Source organism: Gopherus evgoodei, chromosome 4, assembly GCF_007399415.2.
Source record: "Gopherus evgoodei ecotype Sinaloan lineage chromosome 4, rGopEvg1_v1.p, whole genome shotgun sequence".
Taxonomy (NCBI): Eukaryota; Metazoa; Chordata; order Testudines; family Testudinidae; genus Gopherus; species Gopherus evgoodei.
In genome coordinates, this window is record NC_044325.1 from 152891406 (window position 1) to 152908420 (window position 17015).

Below are 17015 nucleotides of genomic sequence, written 5' to 3' on the forward strand. Positions count from 1 at the left end.
AAGGAGACAGCCCTTTCCCATTCCCCGGAGCCTGAAAGCTGCGAGCTGCCACCTGGCAGTGCCCTGGCTGACCACACACACAAGTTTTGCCAATATTTTAAAAGGGTTAACAGGATGGCCTGGATAATCATAGGCCTGTCAGCCTAACCTCAATCCCACTAAAGATAATAGATCAGCTGATGGGGGACTCCATTAATAAAGGAAAGCAGTGTCAGGAAGATCTGGACCACCTTGTAAACTGGAGTAATAGTAATAGGATGAAATACAATAGTGGAAAGTGCAAGGTCATGCACTTAGGGATTAATAATAAGAATTTTAGATATACGTTGGGGACGCATCAGTTGGAAGCGACAGAGGAGAAGAAGGACCTTGGGGTATTGGTTGATAGCAGGATGACTATGAGCCGCCAATGTGATACGGCTGTTAAAAAAGCAAATGCGATTTTAGGATGCATCAGGTGAGGTATTTCCAGCAAGGATAAGGAGGTGTTAGTACCATTATATAAGGCGCTGGTGAGACCCCATCTGGAATATTGTGTGCAGTTCTGGTGTCCCATGTTCAAGAAGGATGAATTCAAACTGGAACAGGTCCAGAGACGGGCTACTAGGATGATCCGAGGAATGGAAAACCTGCCTTATGAAAGAAGACTCAAAGAGCTTGGCTTGTTTAGCCTGGCCAAAAGAAGGCTGCGGGGGGATATGCTTGCCCTATATAAATATATCAGGGGGGTTAACGTTAGGGAGGGAGAGGAATTATTTAAGTTTAGTACTAATGTAGGCACGAGGACGAATGGGTACAAACTGGATATTAGGAAGTTTAGACTTGAAATTAGACGAAGGTTTCTAACCATTAGGGAGTGAAGTTCTGGAACAGCCTTCCGAGGGAAGTAGTGGGGGCAAAAGACTTATCTGGCTTTAAGACTAAGCTTGATAAGTATATGGAGGGGATGTTATGATAGGATAGTTCAATTTGGGCAATCGATCTGGATTATCACCAGATAAGTCTGCTCAATGGTCTGCGGGGAGATGTTGGATGGGATGGGAACTGAGTTACTGCAGAGAATTCCTTCTTGGGTGCTGGCTGGTGAGTCTTGCCCACATGCTTAGGGTTTAGCTGATCGCCATATTTGGGGTCGGGAAGGAATTTTCCTCCAGGGCGGATTGGCAGGGGCCCTGGAGGTTTTTCGCCTTCCCCTGTAGCGTGGGGCATGAGTCGCTTGCTGGTGGATTCTCTGCAGCTTGAGGTCTTCAAACCAATTTTGAGGATTTCAATAACTCAGTCCTGGGTTAGGGGTTGTTATAAAAGTGGATGGGTAGGGTTCTGTGGCCTGCCTTGTGCAGGAGGTCAGACTAGATGAGCATATTGGTCCCTTCTGACCTACGAGTCTATGAGTCTATAATTAATACAACACCATGGGTTTACGGCAATAGAGCCAGTCAAACTTTCGTAAATGTACTCTAAAAGCTCCTGTGTGATCCACAGCCCCATGTTTGGGGTCCTCCACCATTCCCCTCTCCCCTGTACCCAGAAAAATACTCCCAGGCTGGAGGATCTGGCCCCGGTGGGACTCTCCAATTTTTATTTCCCACATAACCAAACATAGTATTTAAAAATAAAATAAAATCCAAATAGAATGAACAGTCCCCGGCCCCCCACGCAGTCAGCTGCTGCCTTGAGACCCTTCACCCCCAAGGGCATCCTCTCGGCACAACAGGGCTCTCACCGAGGTTCAAATATTAGCAGAAGGAGACCAGCCCCAGGGGAGCAGACCCCGGCAGAACCCAGAGTGGGGGAGGATCCAGAGAGCTGCAAGGAGCAGATCCTCAGGGGATCAGGCATCACTTGGGTGGGATCTACATGGATGGGTCAAGTGAATCCTGGCAGCACCTGCTGAGCGGCTTGCAGAGGGCAGGAGGGAGGGGACGGCCATGTGGATCCTGGAGGGGGGACCTGCGGAACGGAGGGCTAGGGGAGGGGGTGGGAAGAGGGACTGCAGGCGCTCAGCTGATGTAGATTCGGTGGAAGTCGTTGGCGCCGAAGGCAGCGTTGCACTTGGGGCACTTGCGCTGCCGTGTGTCGTAGCGTGTCTTGACGCAGTCAAAGCAGAAGACGTGGAAGCACTTGGTGAGCACCGCGTCCTTCTTGCGTGTGTTGCAGCAGGGACAGGTCAGCTTGGCCTGGGGGACGGGGAGGACACAGACCCTGTTAGTGGGGGGGGCTGGGTCCCTTCCCCCCACCCCCAGAGCCTGAGCACAGCCCCACCCCCACCCCCACCCAGTGCCAGGCTTCCCCCTTCCTCCCCCAGCTGCCCACCTTGTACTCCTTGATCTCCTCCTGCAGTATCTCGTCAGCGTCCGCGTACACCTCCACCTTCTTCTGCTTCTCCAGCTTGCGCCGCAGCCGGGAGATGTCCTCCTGGGGTGCAGGGAAGATCTAGTCAGCAAGGGGACCTGGGCCCGGGTCCTCCCCTGCCCCTCCCCGCAGTATGACCCACAGGCCCCTGCCCCTTACCTGGGCCCTCTTGAGGTTGAAGGACTCCTTCTCCTTGGCAGCGCGGTTCTCGGCCATGCAGGCCTGGATCTCCTTCAGCTTGCACTGCACGTGCTCCTGCTGCACCTTCAGGTCCTCGGCCAGCTGGGCCGCTTCCACTGCCTGTGAGAGGAGGGAATGTCAATCACTGTGAGCTTTTCCCTAAACGGTGCCTGAGAACTGATACATACAAATGATATAATGCAGGGGTAGGCAACCTATGGCACATGTGCCAAAGGCAGCACATGACCTGATTTTCGGTGGCACTCACACTGCCCGGGTCTTAGCCACCGGTCCCGGGAGCTCTGCATTTTAATTTAATTTTAAACGAAGCTTCTTAAACATTTTTAAAACCTTATTTACTTTACACACAACAATAGCTTAGTTATACATTATAGACTTGTAAAAAAGGTTAAAATTTATGACTGGGACGCGAAACCTAAAATCAGAGTGAATAAATGAAGTCTCGGCACAGCACTTCAGAAAGTTTGCCAACCCGATATAATGGAAACAATAAACAATGGAAACTGATTCTCTTTTACAGGAGGGCCATTTTGCACCATTCAGTATAAAATGGGTGTCAAATTAAATTACATTAAAAGTGGTGTAAGTTAAATTATATTTATATCCATTTTAAGGCCCCTTTACACTTCCAAAGTGGTTAACGGGACTAGTATAAATGACAGTCAGATCCAGAGTGATCCTATTCATGGAGAAAATGGTAAGGTGGGTTGGAATCTTGTATGGTGTTCCAACAGCCTGCAGCATTGCGGTCTAACAGTTTAATGTGACCAGATAAAATCAAATTAAGAAGAGAAAGGGAAGTGGAAAAAAAGAGAAAAAAAAATGACAGACAATAACTAATTAAATCTATTCAAATTAAATCTAAAAGCTAGGACTGAAGTGTAATGATCTCTGATTCCTTTAAGAAAAGCTACAGCATGTGCAGTGAAACACCTTAGAAAGATTCCCCACAGTCACAGGCGCCAACTTTCTCCGACACCGGTGGGAGCTTGTGCCCTCCTCGTCCCTGGCCCCGCCCTGATTGCACCTTTTCCCCAACCCTGGCCCTGCTCCCATTCCAACTCCTTCCCCAAAGTCCCACCCTAACTCCGCCCCCTCCCTGCCCCTATTGGATCCCTTCCCCAAATCCCCACCCCTGCACTGCATCTTCCCCCCAGAGCACCCTGTTCCCTCTCCTCTCCTCTCCCTCCCTGCCCTGCAAAACAGCTGTTTCGCAGTGCAAGCGCTGGGAGGGAGGGGGGAGAAGCAGGATGCAGCAGAGCGCTCACGGAGGAGGCGGAGGTGAACTGGAGCAGGGGGGCAGGGTGGGGCGGGGCCAGGCCACGGAGAGCTGCTGGTGGGTGCTCAGCACCCACCAATTTTTCTCCGTGGGTGCCCCAGCCCCGGAGCACCCATGGAGTCGGCGCCTATGCTCCCACTGGGGTACAGCCCACAGCACTGCCAGTTCCCCGCCCCCCCCGCCCTGCATAGTAGGGCTCCAGCCACAGAGCTCATCCCGATGCTGTGAGCTTTCCTCCAGCACCATCCCCAACAAACGTGGGGATAGTTGTCATGTTTTTATAACCAACATGCGTGACTCAGTTTCCCCAACCGCTGAACAGAACCAGACAGATGACTCCTAGAGGAGAGGGGAATGAGGCCTGGTCAAGCATCTGGGATGTGATCAAGTACCCTGGCATCCACACCTATGAACAGTAACCCCTACAACAGACCAACAAGCAGAGGGACTTTTGAGCGGGAGAAGGCCGGGCTGAGGCAGCAGAGCAAAGATCTAGGCTCACACACACACAGAGCTCAAGGAGACAGACGATGGGTGTCCGGCTAGGAGGGACGCTGACTGGAACATGGCTCTGTATGTGGACCCAAACCGTCTCCGACGCTGGGTCCCAGTTGCCCAACGGGTGCTAAATTGGCTGCAACAGGCCATGTTGCTCCCAACACGGCGAAGGGCTCGAAGCCGGCACCTGACCTCAGGCGGACCTGCTGTGGGAAGAAGAGGGGGGGGCCAGAGCCCTTAGGCCCAGCCCCGGAGAGAGCTGTGGAGCTCCCCCTAGAAAAATGCCAACTTCAAGGCTTAGCCAAGAAATAAGGGTTCTCCTGTGGACTAGCCCTGTGGATCCAAAGGAGCCGTCCTCACCATGGATGCCCCTCATCAACCCTCCCACTCAGCTCCCCAGCCCTGCCCCCCAACTCACCTTCCTCTTGTTGAGCTCGAGGGCCTGGCTACGAAGGGTCAGCTCCTTCTCCACTGTGCCCAGGTTCCCCTGCAGCACCCGCTCCTTCTCCTCTAGCTTCTGCACCACCAGCAGCTGGGCGTCCACCTGCAACGTGGCCTGGTCAGCAGAGCACAGCCAGCCAGCTGCCCCCGCCCCTGCCTGCCAGGGGAGAGCACCCCCTAACGAACCTCACCCCAACCGCACAGGCCCAGCCTGCTGAACCCCCATCCTGTTCTGTGCAAGCCAGAGCCCCCTAGCCCCGCACTGAGGCACACGCTGCCTGTGAGGGGAGAGCGCCCCCTACTGAGCTAGGGTTGGCAACCCGCCCGGTGTTGCCAGGAATCGCCCGGAATCAGGCTCAATCTCCTGGAGGCTACTGAAGCCAAACAGGGAGATTTTAGGCAGTTAAAGGTCCAGTGGAATAGCAGGGCTAAGGCAGGCTCCCTGCCTGCCTTGGCCCCGCCCCGCTCCCGGAAGCAGCCGGCATGTCCCTGCAGCCCCTAGAAGGGGGGAACAGGGGGTCTCCGTGCGCTGCCCCTGCCCCAAGCGCCGACTCCACAGCTCCCATTGGCGGAGAACTGTGGCCAATGGGAGCTGCATGGCCTGTGCCTGCAGGCAGGGGCAGAGCACAGAGCCCCCTGGTGCCCCCCCCCCATTCCCACAGGGACATGCCAGCTGCTTCTGGGAGTGGCATAGGGACAGGGCAGGCAGGGAGCCTGCCTTAGCCCTACTGTGCTGCCCACTGGGAGCTGCCCAAGGTAAGTGCTGCCATGCAAGAGACCACACCCCCTCCTGCACCCCAAGCCCCTGCCTCAGCCCTGAGCCCCCTCCCAGAGCCAGCACCCCACACCCTCTCCCGTACCTCAACTCCCTTCTCCCCTGCCCAAACCCGGAGCCCCCTCCTGCACCCCAAGCCCCTGTCCCAGCCCCCTCCTGCATCCAAACTCCCTCCCAGAGCCTGCACCCCTTACTCCCTCCTGCACCCCAAAGCCTCTTCCCCAGCCCTGAGCCCCCTCCCACACCCCAAGCCCCTGGCCCAGCCCTGAGCCCCTTCCAGCACCCAAAATCCCTCCCAGAGCTTCCACCTCACATCTCCTCTTGCACCTCAACCCCCTGCCTCAGACTCAGCCTGGAGCCCCCTCCCACACTGCAAATCTCTCAGCCCCAGCCCAGAGCCAGCACCCCCTCCCGCACCCTAACCCCCTGTCCCAGCCCGGCGAAAATGAGTGAGGGTGGGGGAGAGGAGACGGAGTGAGCAGGGTGGGGCCTCGGAGAAGGGGCAGGGAAGGGTGTCTGGGTTTGTGTGATCAGACAGTTGGCAACCCTACTACTCAGCCCCCCATCCCACTCCCTGCAGCACCCCCTACCTGTGACTTGAGGGCCAGCACCTGATCTGCCAGCTCGTCCTTCTCCTCACGCAGCAGCTTGTGGATCTGGTTGGACTTGATCCGCTCGGACATGAGCTTGAAGTTGGCATCGTCCTTCTCACGCAGCTGCTGCATGAGACGCATGTTCTGCTCCTGCATGTCCTCGAAGGCCTGGCCCGTCACGTCCATCTCCGACAGCAAGGCCTCCTCCTCCTGTGGCAGCGCATGAGGTCAGGGGGGCCTGGACCCCCTCCCCTGCCAAGTCCTTTCTGCCAGATTGCCCAGCCCCACCCCCAGAGCCCCCCCAATCCTGCCAGACCTCCCCTTCCCACCCCATTCAGGGGAACCTCCCGCCACTAACCATCCCCAGCCTATCTGCCCCCCACTCCCTCATCCCGGTACCTGCTTGGTGGCAGCCAGTTTCTTCTGCAGGTGCTCAATCTGCTCCTCCGCCAGCTTGATCTTGCGCAGGGCATCCTCGTCCGCCATCTTCTTACTCTCCTTCTTCTCCTTCTCCTCCAGCTCTCGCACCCGTCCTCGCAGCTCCTCCACCTGCAGGGGGCAGAGAGACGGGGGTCACAGCCCCATAACTACCCCCAGCTCCTCCATCTGCAGGGGGCAGAGACACTGGGGTCACACAGCCCCCTAACTATCCCCAGCTCCTCCACCTGCAATGGATAGAGATATGGTGTCAGCCCTATAACCACCACCCCCCAGCTCCTCTGCCTGCTGGATGCAGAAAGATGGGGGTCACTGTCCCATATCCGCCCATACAGAGAGTGAGGCAGACCCTACCACTCAATCTGCATGCTACCCATAGACCCAGCCTCCAGACCCCCCACCCCGCGAGGGTCTCACTCACCTCGGCCTTGGTCTTCTTCTCGGCAGCCATGAGCTGCACCTTGTCCCGCTGTTCCTTGGGGGCTGATTTGTACATGTCCAGCAGCAGTTTCATCTCCTTCTGGCTCTCCTGGGCCTTCCTGGTGAGGAGAGGAATAAGGCCCTGCACATCACAGCCAGCCTGGGACCACCCACAGCTCCCTCCCCCTCCCCGCGGACACCGGGGCTCTCTCACTTGAGCTCAATGCGCAGCTGTTTGAGCAGGTCTGAGTCCTTCTTCTTGGGGTCATCGCTGCTCTTCTGCCGGTCACGCTCGCGAGCCGAGCCGTCCCTGTCGCGGTCCCGCGAGCGCTCCCGGTCCCCCCCGCGGCTCCCCTTGGGGCGCTCCGGGGGCTCCTTGATGCGAGGCGCGGGGGGCGGCTGGGGAGCTGGTGGGAGTGGCTCCTCCTCCTCCTTCACCCCCCCTTCGGGCAGAGGCGCTACCTCCTCCTTCTTCACCACAGCCACCACTGCCTCCTTCGGCTCCTTCTTCACCTCTAGGGCAGGCGCGCCCCCCTCCTCCTCCTTCACCACCACGGCCGGGGCCACGCCCACAGGCTCCTCTGGCCCAGGTGCAGGGGGCAGAACAGCTGAGCCGCAGGGGAATCCGCTCGATTGCATCCGGATCTGGGAAAGGGAAAGGGAGAGGGAGAGAGACCCCAGGGTTGCAGATCCCTAAACCCTGCACCTCCCCCACAGATCCCTCTCTACAACCCCCCGAAGCCGATCCCCAAACCCCGCACCTCCCCCACTGAGCCCTCCCCACCCCCTGCAATCCTATTCCCAAACCCTGCCCCTCCCTCAGCCTCCCCACCTCTGCAAGCTGATCCCCAAACCCCGCACCTCTCCCACCGATCCCTCCCCGCCCCCCTAAGCCAATCCCTAAACCCTGCACCCCACAGATCCCTTGTGGCCACCCAAATGGATCCTTAAGCAAACCCCTCCCCTAGAGCAGATCCTTCCCTGCCCCAAATGGATCTCTAAATGCAGTCCCTCACTTCAAGTGGATACCTCTCTGCCCCTCAGACCAGATCCCTAAATGCCACCTGCCCCTTCCTGAGTAGATCCTTTCTACCTCTTGAGCAGATCCCTGAACATCACCCCTTCCTGCAAAACAGATCCCTAAATGCTGCCTCTACGCCAAGCAGATCCCCAAATGGATCCCTCGTCCTTCCTCCAGTCAAGCCCTCCCCTCCCCCAGAGTGGATTGAGTGCAACCCTCCCCAGCGAATCTCTCACCTTGTTGATCTCAGCCTGCACCTCACGCAGCTTGCGCTTGTATCGCTGCACGTCTCCTTTCAGCTGATGGTTGTGGTTCTGGAGGCTGCTAATCAGGTGGCGCATCTCCCGGTTAATGGGACCTGAGGGGGAAGGTTACACAGGGGGATAAGGAACCTGCTTTCCAGGATGGGGGTGGAGGGAGAGAGCACTTGAGGAATGGGGGGCATCTTCCATGGGGGGTAGCTGGCTGGTGGCAGGGCACTGGTGGAGAGAAAGTTCACTGCAGCGCAGAGATCCTGGCAGGCAATGCCAGGGCAGCAGCCCGCACCAGGGCACCGCTGGGAGGAAGCTCACTGCACTGAGTGAGTGCGGGGGTATCGCCAAGCGTGCACTGCTGTGGGGGAAGGGCGCACTCCGCGCAGGGCCGCACCATGGAGCTGCACACGGGGCCAGGCGATACACCATGCCAGGCCGTACCATGGAGCCGCACACGGGGCCAGGCGATACACCATGCCAGGCCGTACCACGGGGACGGGCACCGGGAAGTGTCTCTTTCTCACCTGCTTGCTCATTGGCGGCCAGGTTCTGCTCGAACTCGATGCGCAGCATCTCGTATTCCTTGCGCACCTGGGCCAGCGTGTCCTCCAGCTGGATCACCTCCGTGCGCAGCTTCTTCTGCAGGTTCAGCTCGTCGCTCTGCAACAGGGCGGGCGGAGGGTGAGAGACAGGGGAGGAATCACTCTCCCCCAACCCCCGTCGGCTTCCCTGCACGCAGCATGGTAAGCACTCCTCCACCCCCGGCCAGCGTGGTACATCCCAATACAAGGAGGTGCTGCACCACAGATGGTACCCTCCGACCTAGCACAGGCCCTTCAGAACACTAACCACCTGATGCACAAAAGGTGTGGCGCATTCCCTGCACAGGCCCCGCCCCACCCAAGGGGCCCCGCCCCAACTGTGACTCCTCCCCCCAGCCTCACCTCCATGTGCTCAATGTGGCGCAGGTGGCTGTTCTTGGTGGTGAGCAGCAGGGCGCGCGCCTCGTCCAGCTGTGTCTTCACCTGCAGGCTCTCGTTGTAGAGCAGCGAGAATTGTGACTGCAGCACCTTGTAGTCCAGGGTCTCCTTCACCGCCTCCTCGGGCAGCGACCGCAGCGCCACCTGGGGGCACAGGGTGTCACTGCCACAGGCACCGCCCTCCACCCCAGCCAGCCTTCTCACATCTCCCCCCATGCCTGGCACCAGGGGGCGCCGCCCTCCACTCCTCCCAGCCAGGCCCCACTGCCCAGCCTGGCTCTAGAGGGTGCTGCCCTCCACCCCTCCCAGCCAGGCCCCACTGCCCAGCCTGCTGCCCTCCAACCATCCCGGCCAGGCCCCACCACCCAGCCTGGCTCCAGGGGTTGCTGCCCTCCCAGCCAGGCTTATTGCCCAGCCTGCCACCGGGGAGCTACCCTCCACCCCTCCCAGCCAGGCCCCACCACCCAGCCTGGCTCCAGGGGATGCTGCCCTCCACCCCTCCTGGCCAGGCCCCACTACCCAGCCTGGTTCCATGGGGCGCCGCCCTCCACCTTGTTACCTTGAGCTTCTCATTGGTCCTGACAGCCTGTTGTAGCTCCTGCTGCAGCTTCTCCAGCTCAGCCATGCGGCTGTTGGCCAGCTCCTGGTTCTCCTCCAGCTCCGCGTTCAGCATCTCGAACTGCCGACACAGGGCTCCGATAACAGAGACCGTCTCCTGTCCGCCTCGACACCCCCATCCAGGGGCTGCCTCAACATGTGCCACGAGACCCCACCCTCACAACCCCGCCCTTTCCTGCACCAGGACCCCACCCCAGAGACCCCCACCCCTCCCAGCACAAAGATGCTCCCCAACCTCAGGGTCAGACTCCCCTATCTCTCTCTGCACCACGACTTCCCCATCCCATTCCCAAAGACCCCCATCCCGCTCTGCACTAGGACCCACCCACTGGGATCCTTACCTCCACCTGCCCAAGTACCAGAGATCCCCACCCATCCCGAGTCCCCAGCTCCCCCTGCCCGCTCACCTTCTGCATACTGAGCGTGATCTGTCCGCCCTGGAAGCCCCCAGAACTGCCAGACACGTAGTAACCGGAGTTCAGCTGCAAAAGGCCAGAGAGAAAGTCAGCAACCCCCTCACCAACCAGGCCTCCCCAGTACTCTGAGGAATGGGCACATGTGGCAGCGAGCCCCAAATAAGGGGATGAGAGGGAAAGTGGGAGTGGGACCCAGATACAGGCAGCAGAAAGAAACTATGGCTCCAGCTGCAACAGGGCCAGATGGGAGCAGTGAGACACAGGAAGGGGCCTGGGAGGATGAGGAGAGGGAAGACTTGGGCATGGGGGCAGGTCACCTGCTCCAGCGCCTCAGCTAGGTGTTTGTTGAGCTTCTGCTCACGCTTGCGCAGCTTCTCGATGTCCCACTGCAGATCCTCCACCGTTGTCTCCATCTCCAGCACCTTGGTCTCAGACGATGTCACCTTGTCCTGCAGCTCTGTGTACTGCGCCAGGAAGGGAGACAGAGAAGCTGGGCTGGATCCACTCCAGGCCAGATAGCCCCTGACCCTGGGGTCAGAACCGGTGCCCCAGAGGGGAAAGGCCCTGTGACTCATTCCCTACCCCTGAGCCAGCCAGCCCGCCCCTCTGCCCTGAGAACCAGCTCATACCTCCAGCGAGATCTTGTGGTGTTTCTCCTGCAGCTGCATCGCTAAGTCCTGCAGCCGCTGATTCTCTCTCATCAGCTCTTTGTTCAAGGACTTCAGTGCCTCATCCAGCTGGTCCAAGTCAGCTGAAAAGGAGTCACACCTCTGAGAATCCAGGAGTCCTGACTCCCAGCACCCCAACTCTAACCCCCAGATCTCACTCCGCTCCCACGGCCAGGATGGAACCCTGGCATTCGTCTCACCACGGGCGTGGATCTTCTGGCACAGCTCCTCCGTGCGCCGGTGGATCTTGTTGGAGACTTCGACCACACGGGACACGGCGGCCTTAGAGAATTCCATGCGCTCCTGCAGCTGCAGCTCAATCTCCTCGCTGCTGCTGCTGGCCAGTGTGGCCAGGAATGACAGGGCCGGCTCATTCAGCAGCAGTCCCCCAGCCTTCCAGGAGGTAGACGGGGCCACAATAGGTGGGGCTGTTTCTGTGGTGGTAGGGAGAACAGAGAAGGGTTTAGCACTATGTTGAGATCACTGCGAGGGAAGAGCACCCCCTGCTGAGTGCCCCCTTGCCAAGCCACAGAATCCCCCTGCCCAAGTGCAGTGCCCCCTGCAGCCTGGCACCTGTCCCATGCTCACCTGTCCTATCTGGGCCCTCGATACCAGGGCTAGCTGTGTTCTCAGGGTCTTGTCCCACTGGCTCTGGCCTGGGTTCCTCTGCAGAAAGGGGAGAAGGGGTTGCAGGGGGTTGGGGCTCGCAGTCCCCATCATAGCCTCTCAGCAGGACCTGCACATTTTCATCCAGCTGTGGGGAGATGGAGATTGGGGAAGAGGGGGAAGAGAGGGGTCAGCCCAGCACAGGCCTGGGAGAGGAAATAACACCTGTGCCCCCCTCATGGGGATCCACTGACTGTGGGCGACGTACACCCAGGAGAAAGGTCTCCGGGAGGGACAGATGAAGACTCTGGTAAAAGAGCTAAAAACCCAGATGTCCTGGCTCCCAGCCCCCAATCACTCAACCCCACTAGAGAACAGCAGCGTGTTGTGGTAGCTGGGAGATATGCTGAGGGTCCAGAAAGGCAGCTCTCCAATTGCAGATGATGCTAAGTAACAACGCTGGGTGGGGGATGGGTGGCAGGGGTATCGTGGTGGAGGTGAGGCATTGTGACAGGGAGTGCAATGCACGGCCAGAGGCTTGTGGCCAGGATGGGATGAGGGTTGGGGGTGGAATGCACAGTTGAGGGAGGCTGCAGGAGAGATCGTGGGGAGAGGTCCATGGCCAGGGGACGGGCATGGGCCTCACCTGGCTCCAGTAACGGTTGACAATGAGCAGGGTGGCATCATCTGTGGCCTGGCGCTTCTCCAGCTTCTCAATGCGCTCGCGCAGCTCGTCCTCAAAGGCCTGGCGCTGCTCCAGCCGCTCCGCCAGCTTCTTGTTCTTGAACTGCAGCACCTTCAGGTCCATCTCCTCCTGGAGGGGGACGGGCAACCGGGGGGGGGGGGGGTCAGCAGTGGCTCCCTGCCACACCCCCGCAGCTGCCTCCTCCCCAGGGACCCCCATATCCACTTCCCAACCCCACACCCTGCCCTCCCCAACTTACACTCAGAATCCCCCCCACCTGCCCAATCAGGGTTCCCAAATCCCTTCCATGCTCCCAGTTTCTCTTGAACTCCCCAAATGCCCCCCTTGCCTCCAACAGTTCCCACCCCAGGCACTGACCGTGGAGGAGATGCCCCCCAGGCGGATGGGTTCGATCAAGGTAGTGGTCGTCTTCTCCTCCCGGTTGGCTTTCTTCTCAGGAGGCCCTGATCCCCCATCCCCAGCTGCCCGCTTGCTTCCCGGCCCAGACATGGCGCTGCTGGCTGGGGTCTTTGGCAGCAGCGGGGGTGAGGGGGTCAGCCCAGGAGTTGCGCCTCACCTGGAAGGGAAACAGAGAGGGATCAGATACCTCCTTACCTTTATCATCTCTGCCTACCACATCCCCCAGACTCTTACCCATTCCCCCCATCTTCCTTTGCTATCCCCAAACCCCTCACCTCCCCAACCCCATGGCACCCCTTAAACCCCAACTCTTAATGCTATCACTATGCCACTCTCAGCCCACCCCATGCCATGCCAACCCACCAACCCCTAGCCACCTTCCCCCCATCCCCGCCTCTCCCCCCTTGCCACTTTCAGTGCCTACCCCACCCCCACCCGTCACTCCCTCCCGCCTCATCCCAATCCCCATCCCCACCTCTCCCCCCCTGTCATTTTCAGTGCCTACCCCACCCCCACCTGTCACTCCCTCCCGCCTCATCCCAACCCCCATCCCCGCCTCTCCCCCCTTGTCACTTTCAGTGCCTACCCCACCCCCACCTGTCACCCCTTCCCCTCTCATCCCAACCCCCATCCCCACCTCTCCCCCCTTGTCACTTTCAGTGCCTTCCCCACCCGTCACCCCCTTCCCCTCTCATCCCAACCCCCATCCCCACCTCTCCCCCTTGTCACTTTCAGTGCCTACCCCACCCCCACCTGTCACCCCCTTCCCCTCTCATCCCAACCCCCATCCCCACCTCTCCCCCCTGTCACTTTCAGTGCCTACCCCCACCTGTCACCCCCTTCCCCTCTCATCCCAACCCCCATCCCCGCCTCTCCCCCTTGTCACTTTCAGTGCCTACCCCACCCCCACCTGTCACCCCTTTCACTTCAGTGCCTACCCCCACCTGTCACCCCCTTCCCCTCTCATCCCAACCCCCATCCCCACCTCTCCCCCCTGTCACTTTCAGTGCCTTCCCCACCCCCACCTGTCACTCCCTCCCGCCTCATCCCAACCCCCATCCCCACCTCTCCCCCCTTTCACTTTCAGTGCCTACCCCCACCTGTCACCCCCTTCCCCTCTCATCCCAACCCCCATCCCCACCTCTCCCCCTTGTCACTTTCAGTGCCTACCCCACCCCCACCCGTCAGTCCCTCCCGCCTCATCCCAACCCCCCCGCCTCTCCCCCCTTGTCACTTTCAGTGCCTACCCCCACCTGTCACCCCCTTCCCCTCTCATCCCAACCCCCCCGCCTCTCCCCCCTTGTCACTTTCAGTGCCTACCCCCACCTGTCACCCCCTACCCCTCTCATCCCAACCCCCATCCCCACCTCTCCCCCTTGTCACTTTCAGTGCCTACCCCACCCCCACCTGTCACCCCTTCCCCTCTCATCCCAACCCCCCCCACCTCTCCCCCCTGTCACTTTCAGTGCCTACCCCACCCCCACCTGTCACCCCTTCCCCTCTCATCCCAACCCCCATCCCCACCTCTCCCCCTTGTCACTTTCAGTGCCTACCCCACCCCACCCCCACCTGTCACTCCCTCCCGCCTCATCCCAACCCCCATCCCCGCCTCTCCCCCCTTGTCACTTTCAGTGCCTACCCCACCTGTCACCCCCTTCCCCTCTCATCCCAACCCCCATCCCCACTTCTCCCCCCTGTCACTTTCAGTGCCTACCCCACCCCCACCTGTCACCCCTTCCCCTCTCATCCCAACCCCCATCCCCACCTCTCCCCCTTGTCACTTTCAGTGCCTACCCCACCCCACCCCCACCTGTCACTCCCTCCCGCCTCATCCCAACCCCCATCCCCACCTCTCCCCCTTGTCACTTTCAGTGCCTACCCCACCCCACCCCCACCTGTCACTCCCTCCCGCCTCATCCCAACCCCCATCCCCGCCTCTCCCCCCTTGTCACTTTCAGTGCCTACCCCACCCCACCCCTCATCCCATCCCCCCCACCTCTCCCCCCTTGTCACTTTCAGTGCCTACCCCCACCTGTCACCCCCTTCCCCTCTCATCCCAACCCCCATCCCCACCTCTCCCCCCTGTCACTTTCAGTGCCTTCCCCACCCCCACCTGTCACTCCCTCCCGCCTCATCCCAACCCCCATCCCCACCTCTCCCCCCTGTCACTTTCAGTGCCTTCCCCACCCCCACCTGTCACCCCCTTCCCCTCTCACCCAACCCCCATCCCCACCTCTCCCCCTTGTCACTTTCAGTGCCTACCCCACCCCCACCCGTCACTCCCTCCCGCCTCATCCCAACCCCCATCCCCGCCTCTCCCCCCTTGTCACTTTCAGTGCCTTCCCCACCCCCACTTGTCACCCCCTTCCCCTCTCATCCCAACCCCCATCCCCACCTCTCCCCCCTTGTCACTTTCAGTGCCTACCCCACCCCCACCTGTCACCCCTTCCCCTCTCATCCCAAGCCCCATCCCCGCCTCTCCCCCTTGTCACTTTCAGTGCCTACCCCACCCCCACCTGTCACCCCCTTCCCCTCTCATCCCAACCCCCATCCCCACCTCTCCCCCCTGTCACTTTCAGTGCCTACCCCACCCCCACCTGTCACCCCTTCCCCTCTCATCCCAACCCCCATCCCCACCTCTCCCCCTTGTCACTTTCAGTGCCTACCCCACCCCCACCTGTCACCCCCTTCCCCTCTCATCCCAACCCCCATCCCCACCTCTCCCCCTTGTCACTTTCAGTGCCTACCCCACCCCCACCTGTCACCCCTTCCCCTCTCATCCCAACCCCCATCCCCACCTCTCCCCCTGTCACTTTCAGTGCCTACCCCACCCCCCACCTGTCACCCCTTCCCCTCTCATCCCAACCCCCATCCCCACCTCTCCCCCCTGTCACTTTCAGTGCCTACCCCCACCTGTCACCCCCTTCCCCTCTCATCCCAACCCCCATCCCCACCTCTCCCCCTGTCACTTTCAGTGCCTACCCCACCCCCACCTGTCACCCCCTTCCCCTCTCATCCCAACCCCCATCCCCACCTCTCCCCCTTGTCACTTTCAGTGCCTACCCCACCCCCACCTGTCACCCCCTACCCCTCTCATCCCAACCCCCATCCCCACCTCTCCCCCTTGTCACTTTCAGTGCCTACCCCACCCCCACCTGTCACCCCCTTCCCCTCTCATCCCAACCCCCATCCCCACCTCTCCCCCCTTGTCACTTTCAGTGCCTACCCCACCCCCACCTCCACCTGTCACCCCCTTCCCCTCTCATCCCAACCCCCATCCCCACCTCTCCCCCTTGTCACTTTCAGTGCCTTCCCCACCCCCACCTGTCACCCCTTCCCCTCTCATCCCAACCCCCATCCCTACCTCTCCCCCTTGTCACTTTCAGTGCCTACCCCACCCCCACCTGTCACCCCCTTCCCCTCTCATCCCAACCCCCATCCCCACCTCTCCCCCTTGTCACTTTCAGTGCCTACCCCACCCCCACCTGTCACCCCCCTTCCCCTCTCATCCCAACCCCCATCCCCACCTCTCCCCCTTGTCACTTTCAGTGCCTACCCCACCCCCACCTGTCACCCCCTTCCCCTCTCATCCCAACCCCCATCCCCACCTCTCCCCCCTGTCACTTTCAGTGCCTACCCCACCCCCACCTGTCACCCCCTTCCCCTCTCATCCCAAGCCCCATCCCCGCCTCTCCCCCCTGTCACTTTCAGTGCCTACCCCACCCCCACCTGTCACCCCTTCCCCTCTCATCCCAACCCCCATCCCCACCTCTCCCCCTTGTCACTTTCAGTGCCTACCCCACCCCCACCTGTCACCCCCTTCCCCTCTCATCCCAACCCCCATCCCCACCTCTCCCCCTGTCACTTTCAGTGCCTACCCCACCCCCACCTGTCCACCCCTTCCCCTCTCATCCCAACCCCCATCCCCACCTCTCCCCCCTGTCACTTTCAGTGCCTACCCCCACCTGTCACCCCCTTCCCCTCTCATCCCAACCCCCATCCCCACCTCTCCCCCTTGTCACTTTCAGTGCCTACCCCACCCCCACCTGTCACCCCCTACCCCTCTCATCCCAACCCCCATCCCCGCCTCCCCCCCTTGTCACCCTCTCCCCCCCCCAGGCTCTCACCTGCCTCGCGCTCCCACTCCCAGCGGCTTCCCTTGCCAGGCCAACCCCCCAGCCACCTCACTGCGCACGCGCCCACTTGGCACTCCCACCACTCTCCCCCTACCTCGCGCTGCACATGCGCGGGACTAGGTTTTTTTTTTTCCCTTCTTCTCCCATTGGATGAGACCAGGGAGGGGCGGGATTAGACGACCAGTGTCCAGGCCGAAGATTGGCTGATGTTAGA

The 17015-nt window shown here is 60.3% G+C and overlaps 1 protein-coding gene across 2 annotated transcripts; it reads right to left on the reverse strand.

Moving 5' to 3' along the window:
* Positions 1 to 1544: 1544 nt before the first annotated feature.
* On the reverse strand, positions 1545 to 16893 carry RNF40 (ring finger protein 40). Of its 2 annotated transcripts, none has more exons than XM_030562324.1 (19): positions 16793 to 16893; positions 12624 to 12822; positions 12207 to 12374; positions 11543 to 11708; positions 10916 to 11388; positions 10604 to 10750; positions 10278 to 10352; positions 9812 to 9931; positions 9217 to 9396; positions 8797 to 8932; positions 8255 to 8376; positions 7212 to 7642; positions 6999 to 7116; positions 6539 to 6688; positions 6137 to 6349; positions 4749 to 4874; positions 2512 to 2652; positions 2314 to 2415; positions 1545 to 2177 (listed from the first exon to the last, which is right to left on the reverse strand). In XM_030562324.1, exons 2-19 carry the CDS (start codon positions 12753 to 12755, stop codon positions 2001 to 2003), a joined length of 3177 nt encoding a protein of 1058 aa, XP_030418184.1. In that variant the 5' UTR covers positions 12756 to 12822; positions 16793 to 16893; the 3' UTR covers positions 1545 to 2000. The 2 variants fall into 2 exon arrangements, with proteins under 2 accessions (XP_030418184.1, XP_030418185.1); XM_030562325.1 differs by lacking the exon at positions 16793 to 16893 and having other exon boundaries at positions 2001 to 2177; positions 10916 to 11037; positions 11155 to 11388; positions 12624 to 12755.
* Positions 16894 to 17015: the final 122 nt, after the last annotated feature.